The sequence below is a fragment of the Netta rufina genome (genome assembly GCF_964035555.1).
Source record: "Netta rufina genome assembly, chromosome: Z".
Classification (NCBI taxonomy): Eukaryota; Metazoa; Chordata; class Aves; order Anseriformes; family Anatidae; genus Netta; species Netta rufina.
In genome coordinates this window covers 75,514,890-75,542,643 of record NC_140126.1, presented here as the reverse complement: position 1 = coordinate 75,542,643, position 27,754 = coordinate 75,514,890, and the positions used below count along the sequence as shown (strand labels likewise).

General features: G+C 35.6%; 1 protein-coding gene across 1 annotated transcript in view; it reads right to left on the bottom strand.

Annotated features, from left to right (window-relative positions):
- The window catches only part of ADGRV1 (adhesion G protein-coupled receptor V1), a gene marked incomplete at both ends in the record, with an annotated part of 271,966 nt that overhangs the window by 136,485 nt on the left and 107,727 nt on the right, over nucleotides 1-27,754 (bottom strand). The window contains 8 exons of the mRNA XM_084304820.1: nucleotides 15,344-15,444; nucleotides 17,906-18,066; nucleotides 19,240-19,379; nucleotides 19,557-19,806; nucleotides 21,046-21,230; nucleotides 22,314-22,721; nucleotides 25,113-25,355; nucleotides 27,535-27,706. Of these exons, the coding sequence (XP_084160946.1) occupies nucleotides 15,344-15,444; nucleotides 17,906-18,066; nucleotides 19,240-19,379; nucleotides 19,557-19,806; nucleotides 21,046-21,230; nucleotides 22,314-22,721; nucleotides 25,113-25,355; nucleotides 27,535-27,706 (1,660 nt within the window). The remainder of the gene's footprint in view (nucleotides 1-15,343; nucleotides 15,445-17,905; nucleotides 18,067-19,239; nucleotides 19,380-19,556; nucleotides 19,807-21,045; nucleotides 21,231-22,313; nucleotides 22,722-25,112; nucleotides 25,356-27,534; nucleotides 27,707-27,754) is intronic.

Sequence of the window (27,754 nt, the reverse complement as noted above, 5' to 3'; positions counted from 1 at the left end):
TTGATTTTGTTCTCAATTCATATTTTGTTAATTAATGACCATGCTAATTGTTCCATGGTTGTTGTTTATAATAAAGATTTGCAAAAGAAAATGTTGGTTTTGGTCCCCGTGAGTAACTATTGACCCAGAATCTGACCAGAAAGGTGGGCTGTACAGCAGTAAGTAGCAGGTATAATTTGGCAGTTATGTATAATCTGAAGTAAGGTGTAAATAAAACATGACCAACTGATGGGGGGATGGATTGCTCCCTTTTCTCTAGTTTCTCACAGAACTGTTTGGAGTTTACTTCCCCTTTAGCTCAGGAGACTGGCCACTTACAACAGAAGCTTCAGTTCTCCCATATTCATTTGTATTTCTCAAAAGTCTCATCTGCTGTTATTCTTGTTCCTATTAATAACTTCAACACAATGTGTAAAGCACAATTGTTTCTTTTCATTTGTTTGCTTTTAGAAGCTTTTTTTTTTTTAGGGCGGGGGGGGGGGAGGGGAGGGGAGGTTAATAAAATGAGTATTTTTCCTGTACCGTGGTGCACTATTTTTCATTTGTTTTCTACCAGCAAGAAAGAAAATACTTTGACCATAATAAGCTTACAAAAGTCTGAGATAGTTAACCATCAGATGTATCTAAATTCACACTTCCAAGTGTAATTGCTAAATGCAGCATTTTGAAAAACAGATTGTGGTAGGAATTACTTAGACTATTTAGTATTTAGACTACTGTTAAATTATTATCCAATTTAATGGGAAGCTTTGGATTTATAATTCAGCACAATCTGAATTATATCAAGAAAAAAATACAACTCCCATACTGATTTTCAAGTGAGTCTTATATCCACCCAGAAACATTAAAAATATTGAGAATACTCGCTTCTAAGTATACACATATATGATCAAATTGAAATATAAACTACACAGTTCTTTGTGCATATTCTCTCACGTTCACTGAGAACTTTGAGAATTTCACTACATGATTGCTAGGTGTCTCCCCCACCAATCCTTATTATTCCATGATTCTGTTCTGGCATGGACCATACAAGAATTAACTGTTTTGTACATTAATGACCACTGAATTTCTACCATAATACTCAGCAGCTGTCTTTGGGTCAAACTCTCTCTTTGTTCATAGCTCTCCTTCAATCACTTCAGATGTTACCTTCAGATGTACTATTAGACTGAAGAAACGTATGATAGAAGGAGCTTTTATGGACAGATTTCTCTTTGGAACAAATACCATCAAAAATACAGAAAGACAAAGTGATCCACTGGCAAGACACAATATGGAATCAGGTTGACATGCAAAACCAACAATAACTGAAAACACAAGGCTGAAATTACTGACAATCCTATTATTCTCTGGGGGAAAAGCTACTCATTCCCAAAGCGGATTAAGAATCATGAAGGGCTACAATGATGGCTTCTATCAACATAAGAAAATCTGCTAAAGCAAAAGCAAAACAAACCTCAGCACCTTGAGGAAGGTGCAGTCAACTGTGAAAACAGAGGACATAAAAATAATTCAAATAATAAAGTAGATAAGAGATTTTTTTCTTATTTTTAACTGAATTCCAGACTTGCTAAAATTGAAACGAAAACAGAATGGCATGTTAAAAGTGGACTTACTCCTCATCCTATTCCATACCTTTGATTCCATGCCTCTTAAAGTTAGGAGGGATATTTTAGCAGCTAAAATAAAAATAGGGACAACTGCAAGTAATACATTCTCCCAGCATTACCCTGATAATAAGGGTGTTAAACAATGAAACATCAACAACAAAATTCTTCATGGAATTTAGCATAAATTCTACACAGTTGAAAGCTGTCTAATATGATCTGGAACAAGCTTTTATTATCAACACTAATGGATAAGCTTTTTCATGTACCTTGGACATTTTTAGAACATTTATAGTCCAAAATGGTTATAAAGGGCCAATATGCTAATCATCTAGAACAGAAAACATTTACATGGGCCCAATCCAAGTTTATCATCCCCTGCAGAATGAAATAGACTTTGGACAAAATCCATTTGCTTTTTACTGATCTGTTTAGTGGGACTGTAAATTTATTGCTCCCCTTAGTAAACACATCTTCTGTTTGATCATTCTCAAAATATTTTATTGACCAAACATTTCAGGACAGGGAAAACCCTCAGGCTACTACTGTAACAATGCAGTCAGTCCAGGGTAAATATTATTTAACACTGTCTGACCTAGCAAACCAGAGTCATATTAAGCTTGGAACTGATTTTTTTTTGAATATGAAAATAATAAGCATATCTCCAATTGCACTACATAAAGCATATTATTATTGGATTTAAATTTTACATTGTTTTTAGCAATATGATAATTTCAAAAGGACATTTAAGGAAATTTAAAATTTAAGGAAATTTAAAAATGAACAAACAAAAATAAATCCAAACAGAACTTAAATACAGAATTAGTTTGAGAAATCTTAATATCTGAATATGATGATATTATACAATATGATGATATTATATGATATTATGATGATGTTAAGATGGTATCTTAACAATAGCATCTGATATTGTAGAAACTGCTATTATTCTGCTGTGTCGCAATGAACAAGTAGGGGACAATTTTATAATTGCACTGACCATAAAATATCAGTTGGACTGAGGTGAAAAACAAACTATAATGAAAATATTTGTCTTCACACTTCCCCTGATGTGCATGGATATCTTTGTATGACAGGGGAAAAAAATGGGCGGGGGGGAGGACCACTTACAGTCTGAGATGACTAATATGTGTTCCTGATTGTATCAGTGATACTTGACTTTTCTGAACAGTACGGTCTGTCACAGGAAGCTTCAATGCAAAGCTTTGCAAATCCTAGTTGAAAAAACATTGGCCGTATTAAAAATTATGTTCAACAGTGGGACTTAGCAAAGCATTTATTCTTGGGTGTGTACTACAATCAGCCCATCTATCTCATTCTGTCTTAAGAAAAAACACTCTACTTGTGAGTAAATGACAGCTCATAATGCGCTAGATTATTTAAAGCAAATTAGTTTGTAATTGCCAAGTAAGAGACCATTTTTAACCTCATGAATTTGTTTATTTTAATGAAAATTAATATACCAATGCTCAGAGGAAAGTCTTGAAAAGCTGCAAGAAACATTAGAAAGCAGAATGTTGAGTCTGAGTCGAGAATATCCCAGCTCCTTTTCCTTTGTATTGAATACAAAATTACAGGAACTCTACCCCTTTCTTTTACTCTCCAGAACTGCAATTGTATTTAAAAATCATGCTTTTCTTTTCCGTAGTTTGGTGTTTCCTCAGCTGTCTGATGTGCCAAATTGTCTAAGTAACAGACCTACCTAGGATTATTTAGTATCTAAGATGGTTCAGTGCATGTTAGGACAGCATCACTAAAACATTTTATTGTTGTTTTAGGACTACACTGTGAAGGAGTAAGAAATAAGCTAAGTGAAGCTACCACCCCTGCTTTGACATCACTGATGGCAAGTGATGACCTCCAAAGTAGGAGTCATCTGATGGATGGATGGTTGCATGGATAGAAAATTGCCCTTCTACTACTTCTACTTGGCTGCTACTATTAGCTGGTGTTATATTTGTTTAATCATAGACACACACACACCTTTTTCCTGGTAATATCTGTAATAGCTTTTTATCCATATACATATATATTGTTGCCTTATTAATCATAATATTCTTGCGAATGGATTTGAGCTGATTTGTAATAAATAGAAATCTTCAGTAACAAACACTGTGTCCTTGTGTGTCACAGAATATAATCCTTTGAACTCACTGTTGTGACTTATGTGTACCTGCTGCCGTGTATGGATTATGACAATACTGCTTAGTACACTGCAAGTATCACAGGCAGTGTAGCACTTCACAGACTAATGAAGCTACAGGTAACCAACTGTATACAACTAGGGATTAATTAAGATGGCAATGCACTGTTGAAAAATAAAAGCTCACAATAATTTGTATTTGCTTGTAAACAAATGTTTCTAGTTTTGTAATATGATGTCACTTAGTTAGTTCATTTCAAACAAGGGACAGCTACGTTATGCTTAGCTAAATGTTAGCAGGATCCTGTAGAAAATCTAAACATTTTGGAGGTAATGATGCATCAATAATTTCAGAAGTCACAAAAATTAAACATTTCTTTATTCCTTTGATAAGCAGACTATCTACTGAGATCTGACATTTATCAGGCTCACTACGAACACAAGTGCACCTCAGTATTTCCAAAGAAATAGTTGCTGAAAGTGCTCTGTCCTGCAGCAGAACTTTGTAAGGACACTTCCTGTTGTGAAAGCTGGAGGAAAGAATAGAATCCCTTAAAAACAGCTTGAAAAAACTGAAGTATTAGCAAATGTTGTGAAATTTACTACAGCTCTCTGCATGTGGATGAGTTACACATACTCAGCAGAATGTTAGAAACTCTGGCAACTGTGAACAGTCACCTTCAGAAAGGTCTGTTATTTATTATTTTACTATGCATTCTTTCTAGGCCTCTAAACTAGGGTGAACTTGGTAAAAGATTATTGTAAACTTGAAGGAAAAATTTCCAGGAAACAATAAGGCAGAGCTTCTGGGGTTTTGTGGGAAATCCCAAATATCTTCTGCTCCCAAGCTCACCAGCAGCAGGCTCAGTCCACTGCTGTCACTGGATTTAAAGGAGTTTTCATTTGCGTTTGTGATAAAATACACATTTTCCCTTCAGTTTCTAAACAAAAAATTAACACAGCCTTACATTTGCTTCCTATGTCAGGAACAATCTGTTAGTACAATTAAGATCAAATTCACCTTTGATTGTATTATTTTAGTAGTGCTGAGCATACTAGCACAGAACAAAGAAGTCTTACAATCTTAGTGCTGGAAGTGTCAAAACTAAATTGATTTAAAACTCTAATAAATAAACAGAATCAAGAACACAATACAGAGGAAAAATTTCACACAGACAAAGATGAACTTTATCACTGAAGAATTTTATAACAAAGAAGGTGACTGAAGAGCTAATGCTAATCACACAGTGAACACCATTCCACCCAACTTGCTTATTTGCTTCTACTCCACCCCTTTTCCAGGGAAACCCCATTTACAGAAGGCTTTAATAAGCCAGTCTAAAGTTAACAAAGTACATTTTAACAACAGGTATTTGCTATCAAATGTAATACTGAAAGACTGTTTTGTTCTAAGACAAACCTGGGAAGCTCAGACTTATAATTAACCCCATAATTAACCCTATCATGTTTGGTCTCAGCTAAACATCGGTAATGAGATTCAAAGTATTAATGCCGTGTATTACTCTGCATAAAACAGAAGACATGTTACATGTTTATGAAGAACGCAAAGGTTCATAAAGATTAATATATGAACATCACTTTTACCTTTCCCAGGTCAAGAGTAGGGCCGTGTGTATCACAATGTATTAATGACTTGGCAGCTGCTAGGATGAGGGTTTAGAAACACATTAACAACCACCCATCTACCCAAAACTCTGCTCCAAGGCAAGAGACTGCAAGGATCAGCACCAATTACAGAGCATGATTAAATGTGAGGATGGATTTTGTTACAGAGCTTAGACCTTTATCTCCTGTGGAGACCTTTTGAAAATGTTAATATAATTGCCTCTAATTGAAACACACTAGAGTATCTAGATAACATATTATACTTGAGCACAACTTGGAACATTTAAAAAATACTCCAGAAGTAACAAGTAGCAGCAATGGTGAGCTGTTTTTTAAGGATGATTTTACCTAGAAGCAGCTGTACCTACACTTTTCAGCTAAAGATTTCTCTATCTGCCCAGAAGTTATTTTGTGCTGAGTCACACACTCCTATGAAAGTGGCGGTGGGAAGGTAAATTATTTGTGTATGTGAGATTTAGAGGACTGATGCATCTTGCATTTGTAAGCATAAACACACTTACATTGTGTGACTTCTTGATCTCTCCCCAGTTTTGTTCTGATTGTGGGAACACATTTTTTAAATAGGACAATTACCATCTGCCAAGGTTTCAGTTTTTGTCTTTGAAAGATTCTAAGCCTCAAAAAGATTTCCTAAATTATATTCAAAATTGATTTTCCTGGATTTTAACCTCAGGAACATGGAAGACAACTGCTCTGAAGAGTGGTACATGTAAAGAGATCCCATTGACCTCATCTGACATCGTGAACACACACCATTTGCCACCTGCCTTGATATTGTAGTGAAAGAGCATATCATCAACCACCACATTTTTAAAGCCCTTTTTCATGATTGAACATGGCCAGTTTCTTCTTTTCTGCATACAAACATACACTTCGTATGCTCCTGGCTTCTCCATCCATCTAATACACAGCCTAAACTCCTTACTACTTATTTCACTAATCATTCACCATGATTCCAAGCATTATGCATTTCTCAGTCACTCTTCAGAGTCTACTCAGATCTACAGTTGTATTAGTGGCTTTATTTCAATTAATATTTAGTTTAACACAAAATACCAACTTAGGCCACATGGCAGTAAAAAAATCATAGGTAAAGCGAACAGTCTCTCATCTTTATGTTATGACCTGTCTGTACAATTCTTACAAATCTACATAACGATATTTTCAACTGGTGATCCTTCTTATTGCATTTTCTACGCAATAGGAAAAAACATTCCACATGAATAACTATTACCTGCCGATAAAACCATCAAAAATTCTACTGTTGTATTTAATCACAGTTAAGTGTACTCATTCGTAAACTGGTATTTATGAAAATCTTACTTAGTTTTTATATGCAACCTAGACCCCGGTACACTTTCAACTGTACTTGCTATATGAATCTGGCACAGCCGGATGCTGGTTTCACTTAAAACAATAACAAGTCCTTTTAAAGACTAAATTGGATTAATTAATCTACCATGTATGGAACATTAGCTGCATGGAAGATGCAAAGAAGCAGGTCATAATAAAATTAACAAAAATAGAAACAAAAAGACTCTTTAAAAATACACGCATACACATTGAAATAAGCAAACAAATGAAGTGATAGCAGTGGAGAAAAAGTAGAAGCCGGTTAGCTTCTAGTTATTGGTTAGTATAATTTTAATTTGCTGTAAAGCAAAATCATTGAGGAATTATTGCTCAAGAAAGCCAATGGTTTTCGCTCTCAAAAGATGAGTTGTTTAGATGAAGAAAGTTTTGCAGACTTCAAATTGACACTGCACAGGATTTGCTAGGGTCAGAATTTTATGGGTAACAGTAACTTCTAAGGGAGGATATTCTCTTCAACAGGACAGGTCTGTGAAAAGCTTTTAGCAGGGAAATGAGCAATGGGAGATTTGCTAATTAGGAAAAGTAATAGTTATCCACAGTTTCATTAAAGCAGAGTGGCACATGAGTTTACAGAACAAAGGGAGAGGAAGAAAGAACACAGAAAATGCCAATAAGAATTGAAAACGACATTGAAAAGCATGAAACAGAGAGAGGCAGCAATATAATCTTCTTCAAGGTAAGATACAGAGAAAAGGGATGAATAGGCAACTTGGGAATGTTGCTGTCTATTCCACTCTGTGTGTGGTCCCCAACTGTTTGTGATGTTGGGAAAAAGTCGGGTATAATGAAAAAAGAGCTGGAAGGCATTAGCTGATAGAAATCTCATACTCTTATACTTTAAAGTGATAAACAGAACATTTGACTGTTTGCAATGAGGACAGGAGGTGTGAGATAATATAGCAGAATTCTAACATATGTTATAGTATTGCTCATATATCTGAGTTTTGGCAAACAGTAGGAGATAACTTATAAGAAGATACTAACAGCCTGTGCATTAACACTGTATTGTGACTCAACACCAGAACAGTGAACGAGGGTGGTAAAATAACATTATCTCTATGAGCAGCAGACGTACAAATACACAGGTACTACCATAAAGATAAGTTATCAGTGACAGACCAAAACCATGTGTTGACTGATGAAAAAATATGACACAAAATTTAAACTGTATTAGTATCTATGACTTATTTCTTACAGGCTCCACATCATTGGCCGTGACTCCAAAAGCATTTTTTGCCTTCTTTCCTTACAACGATGACATGAAGCTATTTCAGCTACTTTTACATTTCAACGCTCTCTAGACTGAGACCTTAAAGACCCCTCTTATAGCACCTGCATTGTCACTTACTTTTGCCTGTCCTTTAGCTTTAAATATCTGCAGATGGTTTCATGTTTATACCAAGCATCTCAGCACCACAGCTGGTGTGAATCGCAGACTCCCTAACAAGGAACTCCAGAGGTGAAATTACTCATTCTGCTTAAAGAAAGGGAAAGATGCAGCAATAAGGTTTCTGTGGGAACCAGTTCCCACACATTTAGGTGATCAGAGTAAAGAACAACTCACTGTTTTACAGCAACAGCCCTTCCTCAGGGTTATATAGGTATTCTGACAATCATGAGCTCCAGTGCTTGAGGTAAGTATTTCTTGGCCCTCAGTTTCTAAAGGACCCCATATACACCTTATCTACCATCTGAAGACACCGTATATATGCAAATTTTAAAATGTGTGCATATATATATATATACATTCAAAACAGCTTAGAAAGTCATTGACATCTTGAGATAAATGATCATTTCTTCTACTACAGATCCCTGATTAGCTTTGACTATCTGATTCTAATTGGATATTAAGGACTCACAACTAGCAACAGAGATGGGCCTTCAGAGCCTTCCTGATCATAAAATCATATTGCTATGCAATAAAAGTATTCAGTTTAGGTTAATCTACTACGAAATTCTCTTTTACACAAACTAATCCCCAAATAGTTCTAGGTTGAAACTGCTTTTGAAAGGAGCTCTACGAACTTAAAATTCTGCTCTGATTTGGTGGGAATGACTGAAATCAGTTAAATAAATAATTAACAAGTTCAGTAGAAAAAACTACTAATTTAACCACTGGGAAGAAAGCTTTAGGTGCTAATTCTCAGATGGAAAAAAGAATATAAGTGGATTCATTCAGCTTTAGCCCAGCCTCTGTGGAAGTAATGTAAGAAGGATGTTGAAAATATTTACTTATTCATTCCTGGGAGGACAAATGACTACCAGAAAGGCTGTCTTTTTTTGTTAGTAAATCTGACATCAAAAGGTTTAGCAGTAAAATCTGCCCAACCTACAGAAATTTCACTTATCCTAGGATGAATGGAATATTCCTCATTGTTTTAACAGAAGTTGTGCAGGGGCAGAGAGACTGCATAATGTCCTCAAGAAATCCAGCCATCTTGAAATAACTGTCGTCTCACATATGGAGTTAATGGCTTAAGACTCATTTGAGTAAGGTTCTGATCAATGGCATCGAATAATAAAAATACAGAAAGAACACCCAGTTTTATTGAGTAAATTAACATATTTCTCTAACAGAAGTGGAAACTTTTTCCATTTTGTATTTTAAGTTACACTTGTAGAGTCCCTTCTCAGTAAGAAAGTTCTAGACAATAATGTCATTACTTTTATGATAAGGATAATAACAAATGAAGAATATTTTCTACTACTCATAAATCACCTTACTGTCATGTTGAAGATTGATGGGATAAAACATAATACCACGAAGCTGAATTTCTAGAGTGGGCAGCAATTCTGGGCCACTTTGTCTAGTCATGTTTACTCTGTGCTCTTACTAGCCTTGTGGACCAGCAGTACCACACTTAGCATTGTTTACTGTTGTCACAATACATCAAGGAAATCAGAGGAGGAATTTCAGCCCTCAAGGACAGGTAGGTTTTAGAAAGCAGATTTCCTTACTCTGGGTAACAGGGTTTTAGCTGTATAGTAACTGGTACAACTATGTGCTGTTTGCTATTCCACAAGAATTTCATATGGAAATGAACTCCGGACCAGGCTTGTTTAGGAACAGCCCTTTAATTAGTATTTCCCATTGGCTGTCTCTAAAAAGCACAGACTTACTGTAAAGGAGGACTGAACTACTGTAAAGACTTCTCTTTATCATCAAGACAGAGGCAGGTACTTGACCATTTACTGGCATGAGCTGCTCCTGTGGTGGATGGTGAACAGGATCCCTCTATCCCACGGTTTCTGGACAGTTCTGTTTAAAGTACCCTCATGCGGATATGTATGAAAATTTGTTTTGGGTTTTGATGTGCAAAAGGGAAACTGAGAATTCCCCTAGTTTGGAAGATAAGGGTAAAGGTTAACAACAATTTAGCATTAACAACATTTTACAGTTAAAAAAGAAGTTCAACTTTCATACAGTGGCAGAACATAGCTCCTCTACAGGACAGAATTTGCTACTTGAAGATCAAACCTCAAGTTCTTGGGGATAAACCCTTCTGCCTCCTGCTTTCATACACCATCCTGTTAGATGTTCTCTTCCTATACTCACTTCCAAGTTTACTTCATGAGTTTTACCCTCATACACATTGCTTCTGCATAACCCCTTGCTTCCCTGATATCCTTCTCCTGTATCACCTCTCAGAGATTCCACCACATCCTTAACATTTATCTCAGTTCTAGCACAATTGTGTTTCCTATCTTCGTCTGAATCTGAATAGGTCCAAATGATAAAACAACAATTCCACCAAGTGTTAGTTCTCAAGGCTGCAATTTACTATTTTCAAATAAAGGTTAACAATTTTTTAAACTGGGATTTTTTTCACAATGTGTTCTTACAAACATATAACTGACACGTACAGCTGACCACTTCTGCTCAGGCTGAATAAAACTCTGCTTTCAGACAGCTAAACACAGTAACTCTCCTGCATCTAGCATTTTTGTTGAAGACAATGGTAGGAAGATTTTGGCTTGCCAGCTTGATAATTATACTAAATTATATTGCAGCATGAGGACTGGTTAGATTAGCAAATATATGCCTATTGTTTGACAAAAATAGGGCGACAAGTTTCTCCATATGTCTTTTTTTTTTTTTTTTTTTCTTTTTCCTATTTGACGATTAGACTTGAACTTTGCATTACTGGCCAGTACAGCAAGCCATTTGTTTGCCAATTACCGCTATAAGCAGATTGTGAGTGCTCAGATCTTCCAAACAAATGGCTACAGCCCATAAACAGAGCAGCTCAGCAGTGCACACTCAAAAAACAAAATTTATCACACATTCATGTCACTTGTAATGCTCAGTGCATTCCAGACATGGAGCATGTACTGTAAAATATACACACGTTAAAATTGCTGACAAGATGCATCAAGATGAGTAAGCATGCAGAAATCACTCAAAGTGTTTATTCATATATGTCTGCTTGGGAATTCCCAGATAAAAGCATGGGAGCCATAAAGAGTATTTCCTATTATGATTCTAATCTAGGTTCTTAGTTTTATGAAAATGAGAATTTTATTGATTAGTTTGAGGTGTTGTGAGTTATGTTCACATTATACTTTTTCAAATGCATACATCTTCACATAGATTTACTTCAAAACTGAAAATCTCAGCCCAGTAATTCCTTTCCTTGGGACTTTTATGGAATTGCTGCATGAAATTTTGTAATAAAATACACCATCTAAACAAACTAACAAAATACTCTGACTAATTAATGATTCAGGAAATAACATTCGTTGTAGCAGTCGTGATTCTTTGTGTCAATATCATAATGGAAAGAAAAAGAAGTTTCAGAAAAATCTAGCCTTTTATGTCTTTTCAATGAGATTCATCAAGACTGGGTGTACTAAACGCACAAATGTCCCTCCTTGAAAGCCTTTCAAATGCTCAATTAGCACTGGAAGCTCTAGACCCGTGGAGAAGAATGAAACGAAGGTCAGATTTTGTGAACCAACATTTCCCCCCTCTGATGAGTAATGAATTACAGTGAGCAACCACAAAGCAGGCATAGTCCTGGAAGAGCAAATTTCTGAGCAATGTGCTGAAAAGGTTTGACTGCCATCTACAGATAGTAACAGTAAGTGCAGTGGTAGCAAACAAAAATATACAAGCCTCATAAACATCCAGGGTAAATATTGGAGGAAAGCTAATTATTCATATATGTATAGAATGCAACTATTTTGAAAATCTTCTGTTTTTCTGGTAAAAACGTAACTGCAAAGAAACAGCAGTTCCTTTCTTTCTGTAGAGTGTGTTGAGGCCTACTGGTTGCAAACTCAGCCTCTACTACCAGATGCACTAGATAGAAATAGATGTTTAGATGTAGAGCTTAGGGATATGGTTTAGTGGGGACTGCTAGCGTTAGGTCAGAGGTTGGACTCGATGATCTTGAGGTCTCTTCCAACCTAGAAATTCTGTGATTCTGTGTGATTCTGTGAAATGCAAAGTAGCACTATTTTACATATATTTAAGCTAGTAATTATTAAGTGCTGATTTTCACATACGAAATTCTCAATCAAAATGTTTTAACACCTAACACCTATTTATTTTAGTTTCCACTTAGGTCAAGCTTTAAAAATGCCTTCCTCTTTGTTTGCTTCCATACATGTTTTGGAGATAATTTGACACATTATTTTCATGAAAACTACATTTTGATTAAATAGACTGTATAAGTGAAATATTTCCTATAGTTCAATCTGGTTTTTACTGTACATTCTTTGGCACATTTTTGCATCATAGAGTGACGTTCATGTTAGAGAGACACAGCTGTAGCACTATCCTGAGAACTGAGAAACAGGAGTTTAGCAGCTTGGTAAGATATAGAATGAAAAATGTATTACTAATTTCAATTAGTAATTAGTAATAGATTTCAGGGAAATCATGTGTCTGATTTTACTGAATGTATCTACATGAGAACACAGCACTAAACAAACAAACAAAAAAGATATTCCTTAGTTCCCAGACTGATTAGCATCTATGGACCAAAGTTACAATGAAGTCCCATGCAAATACAGGTGCCAGATTCAGACTATTTAGTGAATGCAGCTAAGTCACTCTAAGGATGATAAGGATATCTAATGAAATAGATAGACCAAAACTGAAAACCAAAGCAGGTTAATCAATTAATGCCTTCAAGTGCAACAAAAACAGCTTTAGAATGCTATTTAACATTTTTTTTTTTTTTTTACTTTTTTTTTTCTTTTTTCTTCTGCATTCAACATGCAGTTTTTCACCTGGTGTATACCAAATTATGAAAAAGACCTTTTGGTAACATGTTTAAAGGTACTTGTACAGGTAAGGCATTCATTTATTTTTATTTCTCCTTCCTTCTGATTGACACAGGCGTAGAGATGAATCATAAAATTTGTGGAAAAGGGAACTCTGAACTACAGGACAATCAGCCCAAATGTAGTCCCCAAGAAAGTCACGGACTAAATCCTCCTGGAAGCCGTATCAGGGGCAAGGACAAGAAGATGGCTGGGAACAGCCATCATAGATTTACAAAATCACACCTAACTAACACATTCGTCTCCTTCTAAAAGGAGACGAATGGTTCAGGCAAGTTCAACAAATGTTGTTTACCTTTGCTCCAGCAAGGCCTTTAACATGCTTTTGTTAGATGGATTATAAAGACAGTGGAAAACTGCCTGTACTGTGAGGTTCAAAGGGTTGTGATCAGCAGTATGAAGTCCAGCTGGAGCCTAGCCACTAGTGGCAATTCCCAGGGGTCTAGTATGGCTAATACTACTTATAGTATCCAGACAGATGATGGGACGGAGGGATACACTGGATGTTTAAGGTAAACCCAAAAATCAGGGTTGCAAATTATTTGCAAGGCTGCTATTTAAAACAACAGGTTGGAAAAAGGGGATGACAGAAACTTCACAATGATCAACAAAGGCAAATGTAAAGTCATATACCTGGTGACAGAATAACCCTCAGTAACAGCATAGGCTAGAGGCAAAATGCAGGGCAGCAGACCTGTAAAACAAGACCTGGTGTCCCCTGCAAATCCCCTGGTGTCATGCAAGGTGGGCGTGAATCAGCAGTATGCCTTGTGGCAAAGCAATCAAGTATTGCTGATTGATTTTTATTAGCAAAAGGTAAAGGGAAGTCATTCTTCCCTTCTATTCAGCACTTGTATGATGACCAGATCTGTATATATTTTGTCTATCCACTACAGCAAAAAAGACTGATACATGGCGCAAGTTCATTTGAGATCCACCAGACTACTGGGAGTCTATACCACATGATGTACAAAAAATCCTGAGGTTCTACAATCTTAAGAGTGTAGGAGTGGAAAATCTTATTGCTGTTGTCAATTACTTCATAGAAATGTCTAGAAATGAAGTAGCCAAGCTCTTCTTGCAGATGCACACTGGCAGCATAAAAGACAAGTTGCAACACTTTGGACACTAGTTCCAACAAATGGAGTTCTCACAAAGCAGTCAAACACTGAGCCAGGCTGCCCACAGAGCTGCTGGGGTCTACTCACTGAAGATGCTCAGAATTCTGCTGGACAGGGTCCAGAGCCACCTGTCCTGAAAATTAAAAACTGAGATGTCAAAATACTTTTATATCCTCAGGTGCAAGACATCTGCTTGTACCGAGTGACCTCTATAAGTGCCGTTAGGACCTTTCCATCTCCTTCTGTTCTAAGTCCACTTGTCTGATGATCATTATCAATGTACTGCATTGTACAGCAAAGAACTATCTCATGGGGTAACATAAAAACAGTGTACAAACGCTTGTCTGAGCAAGATGCCAGTCGATAAGCTTTTAAAGGTAACACAGAGAAGCTATGTTTATCTACAGAGTATTTCCCGGATATTGCACTGTCCTCTGCTAATCTGCCTACATTCTCTCAGCATCCATGCCTTAAGCATATCTCTAAATTTTTATTTACATCACATTTGCAGTATTAAAAATGTACATAAATTCTCTTTCCTAAGGAATCTTTCCATAAGGTAATTTTAAAATACTCGATACGTAGCTTTCCATTTCACTAGATATGCCAAAGCTGACAAAACTATGCTATTTTACAGGGCAGATGGACACGTTCTCCTTTTGCACGTTCCTTCAGTTTTCTGACAGTTGTAGTTAACTACTATTTGAACCAGTATGAGACAACGGGGAAGTTCTTTGACAATTTATGCTATTTTATTATTTTTTTTTTTCATAACTATACCTTACTACAAGCACTAGAGTGGAAAAGAGCTTCCATCATCTACTACTTAAAGTAAATCAGTCCAACAGAATCTATGAGTACTGATATTAATCTTTCTAATACACAATTCTGTTAACAATGTAAGCTTAAGTGTTAACCATAAGTATTATCTAAATATATTCGAAAAATGTGCAATTTCAATTGAATTCATAACATAGGATATTAAAATTGGATGAAATATAAGTACCGCATATTCAAATTCTATGAAAATATATACACCATGGAAAAGAAAAGAAGGTCTGTTTGCACATGGCCATTGAAATGAGGAAAGGAAAATAAAGGTGTACTTAATTTAGATATTGAGACTTTTTTCTTACCTGAGTACCCAAACAAGCAACCATCATGTGAGTGAGAAGTTTAGCTGCAAACATTGCACACCTGGTGCAGAAAAGATGGGAGATTATAGCCAAAGCAAAACCTACACAGGAACAAGAAAAATTAAAATTTAAGGTTTAGACTAATAAGCTCTGCCAGATAAGGACAACAATGTTGGATCTCGTGAATGTACCGATAATTATAATATATATATTACTGAATATATATAAATATGAATATTTATATATATATATAAATGAAACGAAACTTATGAGGAGACATTAACTTTGTTTCACACTGGCATCACTCATGAACATCTAGCATGTTTTAACATCTATTTAAGCTTTTCATAGGACTGGGGCTAAAATAATTGCATAATGTAAAAAAAAGTCACTTTTGCAAAGTTTTTGTTTAAGTTTCTGCATCATATGGATAATTGTCATAATAATCAATAGACAATTAATATAAGCATTCAGTGTTCATATTAATGTGATCAGAAAAAGCTTTCAGTAATAAATTAAGAAAATAAATAAATGCCTCCAGATAGGTAGCACTGCTTTAGGAGATTTAGCTCTATACCTTTTTAAAAACCAGTCTCTCATTTGTGTTCACCGTAGAAATCTATCTGAGAAGGTGTCTATCTGTTCACTAATTCATTGTGTGCACGAATAAAACTGAAATGGGAAGGCTTCTTACTTAACAGTAAGGAGGTTTGGGAAGAAGGACCCTGGGTAACCTGAACCAATAATAAAAACAGTACTGAAGCTCATGTAGAGTTAATTGTATACTTCCACACCCCAGGAAGGGGGTGGATTTGGATCCTTAAGACAGATTTTTTATTCTCTTTTGAGACAGGTTGATAGCTCAATTATAAGCATTTGTAAGACATGAATGAAATAAATCATTTCAGAAAGAATCAATTCTAGACTTTCATTTATTAGCTAGTGATAATTGTATAACTATCTAATTAAGAAAATCAGAAACAAATTGTTTGATTTCACTGTGATTTTTTTTTTAATTCTTTACAATAAGGTAGCAATGCTAGAGAAATAGCTAATACCCTTACAGCTCTAAAATCTAAAGCTACTGGTAAATTAGTAAATTCAATTATATATACTCACATAAAGAAATACCTTCAGCCACCTAAAGATGCTGAAAGACATTGCAGTTAGGCAAACCTTGAACTAGGATAAACTGTTTAAAAATTTTAATATATGCTGATGGCACAAGCCTGAAATAAATGACAAGTGCCAAACAAGGATCCGTAGGTCTTTATTGCCTTCAATTCAGCAAAGTATTTCTCTCAGCTTTAATTTCAATGGCATATTGGCTTCCTTTTTATTGTCTTTTCTTCACTTTCTATAGTATTTTGCATTCTATGGCATATTTGTCTCAACAATTTACTATTTTTCTCCATGCAAAGTGGTAACTATACCTGTTCATTATAGTTTGTCTTTTTACTTATTCATTTATTTTTAGCTAACACAATCTAGGCTAGAAGATAACTTTATTTTAAAATTTGATTTTTTTTATCTCCTCAAATTTTCTCTTATTACTGTTCAATGAAACCATCTGTTTGTATTAAGAAGGTGAAAATCTGTGTGGTTGTGGGGTGAATCTCGTTTATTGTCTTTTTTCCTTCTCTCCATCCCCACCTCCACCCCCCCCAGCTGACATTTTAGAGTAAATAAGCAGACTGCCTTCAGTCTGTTAGGGCAGTTTGCTGACAGGATAAATAGGTGATATAGCTGCTTACACTGTTTTTACTTTTTTATGATGGAGATGTGATGTTGTATAGGCCACAAGGAGCAGATCTAGAACCCCATTTAAGTGCCTGAGGGCTAACTAAAGAATCTCTTTCATATGCTTTCTTGGTGATCTCATCTCTCTCAGATTCTGCTTGCGCAATGTCCATCAAGAAACAAAGAAGAAAGTATTTTCATCCAGAATTGCCTGCAACAAAAGGGAACTGACTGCTGTGTGAAAGCCTTAATTTCAATAACCTTCAGAAACCACGCAGGGTTTAAAATTTAGATCTTATTGTCTGAGGCTTTGTGCCTTCTGCAAATACCATAGCTGTCAGTGAGGACAGTCTGGTCTCTAGATGTGAGAATGCAGTTAGGCATCAGAGTGAGAGGGAGCTCTGAGCGTGATATGGCATCTATCTCCCTCAAACATTTTCTTCAGAGTGTAAATTGTAGACTGAAATTGCCAAAAAGCTTTCACACTAAGGAACAGAATGCCCAAAAGACTTGAAAATGATTATAACTGTACTGCTGCTAGAGACACAGGTGGATTTAAGAATTTAAAGTTTCTCCCTAAATAAGTGACATATCTCACTTTTGTGTGGATCGATACATCATACATCTTCTTTGCTTGCCTGTATTTTTTTTTTTCCAGTGGAAAAATTTGTAAGTGTACAAATAACAGCCCATCTGCCAACTTCAATAGCATGAAGTTAGTTAATATTCCTCCAGTTAAACAGACGTGTCACTACTAAAAAACAATCATTTTTACTGGACATTAGTTGTTAATAAAGAAAAAATAACCTTATATCAACTGACCAGAAATGCAGATGAATCCAGAGGAGAAGAAAGCCTCATTATATGAAGACAAGTTGTCTGTCTGGGCATACACTGCATAAATGGACATATGAGAACAAGAGCACTCTACGTAGTCTGAGGTGTCATCAACCACCTTGCAGAACCCGCTATCAGATAACCAGCTGCAGAACAAAAGATTTACAAAGATTTGTGTAATTTACATGGTAAGCAGGCTTGAAAAGTGTTGTATCTCTGAAGTACCAAGTTTTCTGAACTATTACATGTATGTAACATGCATTTTGACATCTTTCAGAACAGTACATTTACATAACATTAAAATACTGTTAATAGCTTTGACTTTTATGATTTAAAATAAATTATGAACAAATGATAATGAACATTTCATTTTTCTGCTAAATAGTTTTTGTGACCATATTTTTAAAACTTCTGCAATAAATATGGGCTTGTCTGACTTCACAAATTGTTTATCATTTAACTTGCACTATACCTTACCCCATTGTGAAGAGCACTTCATTTTGTACTGATATTTGTTGTTTTGACACTACCATTCATGTTCTGTTTGTCTTTTAGTACTGCTGAACTGAGTTGGGAAGATGATAACACAGGTGACATACTAAGTCATTTCTAGTGGAAAATGCATCTTCTTTATAATAACTTTGAGATAAATGGAGTCACTGGAGCAAAAAGCAGTTAGAAACACAGAGTATGGAATGAGAAGAACCACCATTCATGCTTGTCCTGATCTTACTCTTCCATAGCTATCCTCTTTGAGAAGATACTGGGATAAATCCCTGATCTGCCCCTTTACAGTTTCTTTTTTTCACTTGTACAGTGTCTTTCTTTCATAGACCCAAAGAAAAAAAGTTGATAATTATAAATTAAGAATATTCTGAGTCACAGACTTGAAACAAGACCAGAGATGCAGATTTAATTCTCTGCTTCTGTAAGAACACATTTGAAGTGTTGTCTAAAAACAACTGCAAAGAGCAAAAAAACATTATTAAGTATTGAAATTCTGGAATTTCTGGTCTGTCAGCCTTGCCTAGCAGATATTTTAGTGCCTAAATGTTATTTTGGTGAAAGAAGACAGAAGTATCAGAAAATACTGAGCTAGAATAATTACCTATTTTGTTGTATGAGAAGTTTTATGTGCAAAAAGCCAGAAAAGTTAAGAAAAAGACTTAACTTAAGAAAAGTTAAGAAAAAAAGATATGAAATGGAAACAATTGTATACTTGCAGTTGATCTAAGCAGAGTTATTACATTAATATTGTCTTAATCAAATACACAGGTTCATTGTGGAAACTGGAACACTAAACAGACAAATAAAATAACCTTTCTGCAGCTTGATTCCAAAGGAGACATAGAGACTTCTGTGGAACAATACGACTTCCTGCAGCATAAATCCGATAAATGACTTCATTGTTATCTTTCAGAGGGTGTGAACTCTGACCCTTCAAACTCATAGAAAAAACCTGAAATATGCACAAAGTAAATACAAACATAATATTAAAAATCAATGGTTAGTGCTCATTTTAATCAGAAACACACACACATGTTTAGACTATTTTAAGTGTATTTAGTACACTTTGAGTGATATCTAAATTGAATTGATTTCTTGTAAAAAAAAATAAATTGCATGATTTTCAAACCTTGTTCTTTAAGGCAAGTTCTTTATCTCCAGTGAGAAACCACTGCTGACTGCTGTATTCTGTGAACTGTACAGATTCACAATTCTGTTCTTGAGGAGGGGATAATACAACAGAGACCTCTAATAGATGCTCAGGCACTTGAATGGAATCCCCGTCTCTTCCATCAAATCTGTGTCCATTTATTTGCTGAGGATACCAGTTGTGAGCCATTATTGCAATGTACGGGCAGCTGTCGAGGATATTTTTACCTCTGTTGAAATGGAAAAGCAACAAGGAAGATAAATGAAACTGAGCTTTTGCTAATTTTCAAGCAGTGACTCTAAAATGTACTTGTAATTACTACTTTATTCCTCCATAAAATTAAGTTTTATGACATTTAATAGAAAGCTTTAGTTGCTGTGAAAAAAAAAAAAAAAAGGAAAAAGAGAGAGAGAGATGCTGAATTATGTATATAACGTATACATGTGTATAATAATTATGTATTTTAGATCCTCCATTTTCCCTCTAGATTTTTCCTGCTACGTTCTGCAACCAAAATTCATCCATGGTAAACTAGGTTATTATTTTTATGACTTGATATGGGGCTGAATCTACAAGATGGGGAGGCATCAGAACTAATGACCTTGTTTCATCTTTCAGCAGATGATGCAAAAATACTTGGAATAAAGAATTGGAACTTGCAAATTCTGGACACACTGTTCTGGATAATGTTCATATATATGCCATTTGCTGTCCTTTGTGCTGAGATGGACCTCAGACCCTCTAGAACTTAGCAAATGGGGAAAAAAGTTACATCTCCAAAAGAAGTTGAGGTGGAAATCTAAAATATGCTGATCTGAAGGGAGGTCAGGGAGGGGATGTCTTTTTTTATTAATTCAATTAGCTATTTACAGATTCTCAGTGGGAGAGAGCCACTGTTTAAAAGTATGCATTCGATAAATGATAGATATCTGTTTGCACAGTCATCTATTGCCCTTTCCCATGAGCCTGATCAGAAGGTACTATGCACTTGCAGATGATACTAGCAATTTGAAGTAACTTGAAATAATGTGCAAGTGAACAAAACTGAACACACAGAAATTACAGAATCCCAGAATTAAGGAAGCCAGTAGAATTTTTGGTTTATGTAATCTCATCTAAGCCTTAGAACATAGCTTGTCAACATGCAACTATGTATTATTTTCTCAGTGAGGTTAATTAATCTTTTTCCAGAAAATCTTTGAGCTAAGCATGAAAAAGCAGGTCAGAGATCTCCTAACTTTACTCCCACAGCTACCCTGTATCAATGTACCACTTGCCTGTGACAACATTTCATAAGGACTATATAGTGCTTTGTACAATTTTTACGGAGTGCAACACATTTTCATACAGGCCATATATCAGGTAATAGGTAAGATCCTTATCTCAAAATTTCGCTTATTGCTTTTTATGAGAACATCAGTATATGGTCATATATTTCCAAACAGACTATGAATTCAAGTTTACTGACCTCTCCCCTGGCAATCCACACATCATCCCAGTCAAGAGGGAAAAGGCAAACTTCTCAGTCATCTCAGCAAGCAGGCTATATCCTCGTGTGTCCGTGCGTTTTGGGCTAGCCAGAGCACAGAGCACCTCATAGAAAAGACTTCTACTTTTATCAGTGAGTAACTGTTTCTCACCTACATCTGTAACCTATTGTGAAGAGAAACAAACCAAAAAAATAAATAAAAAATACAGCATTTTATACACAGAAGTCTGCTTACAACATTTCCTCATGTTAATCACTTCAAGTTGTCAGCTAAGACCAAGTGTAGCAGTAGGTGTTGTGATTAATCATTTTTGCAACATCTTTTTTGTCACAGTGTTCTTTCTAAAAGTTTAGGACATTTTTTCCATCTTCCAATCACTGCTGCCAAGATGTGAGGGGCAGTCTACTGAAAAGTCTACATAAAGATATATTTACTAATAGGGACTTGATTATTAAAGAAAACAAGTGGCATTCTTCCTTCTTTCACAAATCAAAGACTGTTATCCTTCTGAGATTTTTTTGACATTATTTTCTCTGTTTACTGTGTAAAAATGGCAACATTTAGAAATAATCTTCTACTTTTCACGATTATTGCTATATTTTTGGGTCTAGATACTTTTTATCCAGCTTGTGTGCATTATTCCAGAAGTGCAGAAGAGCCAGAAATCCATAAAACTTGTCCCAGAGTTTTCACAGAACTTAGTACAATGCCTAAGTGCTCAGCTACCCTGCCCACCTGATTCCCAAAGCTACCGCAGGAATACAGACAAGCTGCATGCCTGGTTAAGAGCACATGGGACTCCAGCTGGCCCTGGTAGGATTTGCATGTGTGTTGACTGTAGCAAGCTGTGAAGATATGAGCAAACTTTAGGCCTCACTGTCCTGAGCCAGGGCTAGAACCAACAAAGAGGTGGCCTGAGAATCAAGAAACTATAGAAAGCTCTCTGAAAGTTTAGTATGAAAGAGAAAATTCTGCACAGCAGGTTATCTTAAGCCATCCATATGTATACAAAAATAATTCTGGTTGCTCTTCTCGACCTAATTGTTTTCTGATTTTCTGCCACTACCCTCAGTAGCAGCAAACTGCTTCCTTGACTGTGGGACTTCATGACTTCTACTTTTATTTTTGCATCCTGCACCCCTGACTCACTGCTGTGGATTCTAACCTTGATCTTATCACAGGCTTAAATATTATTAGATTATTATTAAAGACATTGGTCATTCTAGAGATAGCAGGAAATGTTTACCTTATTTATTATATGCATCACAGCAGTAAGCTGCTCTTCAGTAGTTTCTGTAGCCACTTTGATATTGAGATTCTGGAGGACTCTTTGTAAAATGATGTCATCAAGAGGTTGATGCAGTTGATCAATCAGTCCCCAAACTGGCAAAGAGTCCAAATCTGAGACAATGGTGATGTTAGCAATACCATACATGTCATCTACTCTGGCACCCCCTGTGGGATTAGAAAGTACAACCTGGAAACGTTTAGGAAATGGATTTAAAGATCCTGTCTTTGGTGTCAGGGTCACATCCAGAAACGCATTTCTCTGTCCAGGTTCGAAAGTCAATAAACCTTCAGATCTGGCAAAATCTTGTCCTGCAACAGCTGGAGATACGAAGGTCCGACCAATAGCTTCAGGTTTTTGCAGCTCCTTAAAACAAACCAAAAGAGTTTCAGGTAACATGTTGATAGACATGACGGTTCAAAACCAGCTGCTGTTGAACACACATATGTTAAATGGGTTGAATTTAAATTTGTGAAACTAATTTAAATTTTCAAAACGCCCTTCTTATGAACAATATCACAATTACATTAAATGAAGTATGCCCCTGAAGCAACAATCTGTCACATATGGTCTGTGGAAATCTAGAGGAAGTATTATACAAATTGAAATTAGCAAACAGGCTCCCTCTCTTTATTTTTCAAAAAATAAAAAATCACAAAGCTTTTCTTCGTAAATAGGTATTACACAAATGTTAGAACATCAGTAAAGTGAATTCCTGAGGGGTTGATATAATTTTATGTCTGCAGCATCAATTTCCTCAATTCAGGGTACAGACGGACACTGCCGATTGTAAAAACTCTACAAAAGTCAAGCAGAACTTTTGGAAATCTGATCCCAAAATAATATTAATTCATAAAATACTTTGAATTCCCACATAACTATTTAAAAGAAGAACCATCCAGTTATAACCAAAAGCAAAACAACCACTACAGAATAACCATGCAAGGCAGACAAATGAACTTATCTAGGAATGCTATAGGGCCGCATTTCCCTGCAAAGTAGCACTATTTTTACCTTCTGTGAGGTTTGCAGATACAGTTTCATTCTTCACATTCTTGTTCTTTTTGTCAGTTGCCATACCTTGATATTGTATCTGGCAATATAACAAACTTTCCTTAAGTGGAAACTAACATTCTGGGCTATTGTTCATACCTTTGATTTTTTAATAGTGTCTATTCATTTAATAAATACAGATTATATATTGATTCAAATATTCTTGAAAAGGTCTCTTACTGTATATAAAGAGCAAGGATTTTTCTTTGTGAAACACAAACCCTCTTTTGAAGGAGTTTAGCTTTACCTGGTAAAATTTCCTGATGGAATAAGAAAGATAATTTTTGAATTTGCAGAAGACTGTAAATCAGTGTGGTGTCTACCTGTTCAGATTTGCTTTAGAACAAGATCTTCTCATCCATGAGAATTCTAGTGACAAGTTTCCTTTTGTTTATCCATTTCAATTGAGAGTTAGGAAACAGGGAAATAAATAAGTGGTGATGAAGTAATCAGTTTTGGTAACTAGTGGCCAGAGTAATATTTAAAAAAATACATAGCAATGAGATAAGCATCTGTTTCCAGTGTCTTACACTTCTTGCCTGCTGTAACCTCTTATTTTACACGCACCAGTAGTACCAGTATTTTGGTACTTAGCCATGCTCAGATCTTAAAACCGTTCAAATCTGCATTGTTACCTAAAAAATACAAATCAATAAAGAACTGCTCTGTGTATTTTAGCCTAAATACACACTGGAAGGTTAAAAATTCCTTCTCAAATTAACATCTACATGATGATAACCACTTCCTCTTGCCTGGAAAGAATGTGAAAATTTGTTACAACATATTCTAACTAAAACAGTGGTCAGCTACTGTGTGATAGATGTATGGAAATGTTGAGTTATCCTATTTAGTTAAAATAGTTACATATGTAATACAGCCATAGAATGCAAGGTTTTGTATTAAAAATGGTGACGGATGTACACTGATCGCACAATGCTTTGTTATAAAAACTGTCCCTTGAAATAATCCTTTTTGGTATAAAATTCAACATACTCAACGTAGATCAGGCTAAGCACTATTCCAATACAATGGGCAAACTTAGAGGAATCTAAGCATTCTTGCAGCGTGTGCTACTGTGCACCTGTGCTACTTCTGCTGAAGGAGAAACTTTGTCATCTGCCAATAAAAACGAGGTATTCATTTACAGCTAAAAGGGTCAACAGTTAGAACATACAAACGTTAAATCTGTAAATATAACAAAAATGAATGGGGATGATACAATTCACCTAAGCACAAGATTCTCAATCAGAAAATATCATTTTTTTTTTCCAAAATTACTAAACAACATAGAAGTACTCTTTCTATGAGTACTCTCATATGAGTAAAAGACTGCTCTATGTATTAATAAATCTGTGACCTAAGACTGCAGGTATGTTGGTATCTTAATCTTGATAGTCATACCAATAATTAAAAAAACTTCAGAGAATGAAGCTTCAAAAATTGGATTCTCACAAAAGCCTTAAGACAAAGAAAATAATGTATTTGCCTGACTGACCATACTCTTTGGGGCTACTGAAATGTACTATGAACAAAAATAGTCTTGACAATGTAATGAAAGAAAACCTTTTCACTAATGGAAAAATGAAGCAACTAGTCTACATATGCCCAGCAAATGTTTTATTGTTTCCTGAAAAAAACAAATGCTCATTACAGTAAAATTTACTTTAGAGAATAAACAGCGATTTAACAATATGTCAGTCTTACCTGCGTGTTGTAGCTAACCATTGTGGTTACGGATGTACTAGAATCTCTGAGCACTTGCAGACTGACTAAAGTTGTTTTCTTATGAGCCACAGCAAAACGAGATCCCACAGCAAAGTATACTAAACCATGAGGAGCATCACTTTCAAGAACAGTTACAAAAGCAAATCTGGAACTGCTGTTCAATGCAGCTCCTGCACTTACAGCATACAGCTCAACAAAAAAATATGTTTCAAATTCAGGTACCTGCAAATGAGGGAAGATTTTCATATCATTATAAGGCTTACTACTACTTACTTCAAACTTTAAAAAATGTATGCATTATCCTGTATGTGCAATGAATTACAGAATCACAGAATCATCTAGGTTGGAATAGACCTCCAAGAGGTTGGACCTCCAGTCCAACCTCTGACCTAATGCTAACCAGTCCTCCATTAAAGCATCTAAGCTCTACATCTAAATGTCTTTTAAAGACCTCCAGGGATGGTGACTCAACCACTTCCCTGGGCAGCCCATCCCAATGCCTCACAACCCTTTTGGTAAAGAAGTTTTTCCTAATATCCAGCCTAAACCTCCCCTGGCACAACTTTAGCCCATTCCCCCTTGTCCTGTCGCCACACACACGGGAGAACAGACCAACCCACACCTCACTACAGCCTCCTTTAAGGTACCTATAGAGAGCAAATTACTTGCAATAACACTTATCAAAAGCGTATTTTTTGAAATGTGCTCCAACCTTCATGAGGTTTAAGACATAGAGAAATATTGTCTGTAAACACAGGCTATTAAATTTTAGCATCAATTTGTCAAAGAATCAATCTAGTCAACTCTGTATTCTTTATGCCTGTCTATTGAAAATAAGGTAGACATAGTAAAAATCTGTATGACACACACTGTCTCTTTTGATCACCTTTGATTTTGTACCTACAATAGAAACATAAGGTGTTTAGAAATAGATATCTCATTACTGAGATTCCAGAAATCAATTGGAAGTATGTCATTTGTACCTATTACATGCATGCATAAAGAAGAAAACTTGCAAAAGAGTAGTTCTTTACAAGACAATAGTTCTACAGAAAAAAAAAAATAAAAAAAAAAAATACGAGCATTGAAGATTTATTTTTTTTGGTGAGCACAGCTTTTTGTGTCAACTCTGTCCTTTTAGAAATCCTGATTTAATTCTAGAAAAGCTAGTCATGTCTTAGCTAACAAAGTCTATATAGCTGACTAAGCCAAACCTTTAAAGCCCAGAATGCTATACATTACGGTATAAAAATGTGAAATATTTATTGAATGTATTTATTACTTCATCATTTTGTAATATATTTGTTACTAATTTATAAACTACCTATAACTGGAAGAAGAAATGGCAAGGATTTGGGGAATTATATAACATATATATTTTAATTGAGTTGTTAAGTAACTCTTTACATTGAATGATCTTGACCAATTGAGGGCAGGCACCAATTTATGGGAATGCCATAGGGACTTTTTGCCCTCCATTAGCACCTGTTAGATCAGCACTTGCTTGTGGTACATTCATGTGGTACAGCAGCTGCTGCACTGCTGTCATTAAATAATGATACCACTCTTTTAGACTATGGATTCAAAATTCCACTTTACTCAGCAAGGCAGCCTGTGTGTCACTACTGTATATATTTTATTCATTGGCTTTTTCATTTAAAAATAATATCTGAAGAAGGAAGATGGCTCTCTTCCTGAACTATGACAATGCACCCCTCTTATCACCATTTCCTACATCTTGCACTACGTCATAGAACATAGTCAGAAAAATGAGGGAATGTCTTTTTCAGTTCCCTGTACTTCAGCTTTGACAATATCCTAACTGCTAGGATAATTTCCTGCAAAGTTTCAGACTTTTTGAATGCTCTGTAAGAATGAGAACCATTAACACAACATTTCTTAAGTGGCTGCTCTAACCTAGATGGTGACAAGATGGTCAGAGATCAGCAGTTTACACATATCATTGTGCAAGACTAGACATGTAAAAATAAGAAATTGTACTAGAAGATCTTTGTTGAATGCAAAGATATTACTTGCGGGATGTGTTTTGCATAAGGCACACAAAAACGTGGTTTGATAGATGAAAAAAAATATTGTTTGGAGGTTAAGAGCATACTGAAATGAGTCCATTTTGTTTTTTGTTATTGTTATGTAGGAATCTGAGACCTACATTCTACTCTTCCAATTAAATACTTAACTCCTTCCTGAATTTTTACCAGTCACAATGGAATCAGAAGCCTGTAAGTAAATGTGTTTGGAAAGGAACTGAGCAGATCTTAAGTTGTCATCTTCAAACTGTGTCTACACATCAATTCCTCTGTATCAGAGGGGTGTTTTTTCATCTTGATAAACTGCAATTCAGCAACATTGCAATGTACATAAATGAGCAAAACCTACTCACATTATCAGGTTTTATTTCAATGGAGATGTTGCATGTTGTTTGACCTGCCACACAGGTAGTGGTTCCCAGAACAGACACCAGTTCGTTCTCCAAGTTCATGCCATCCTTCAGAAGGACAACACCTGTTTTATTGAAGGTCACACGCCAAAAGACCGTCACATCTTCAAATGCTCTATAAGCAAATCAAAAGAGTAAACATGTACTGAAAGAGAGCACTATT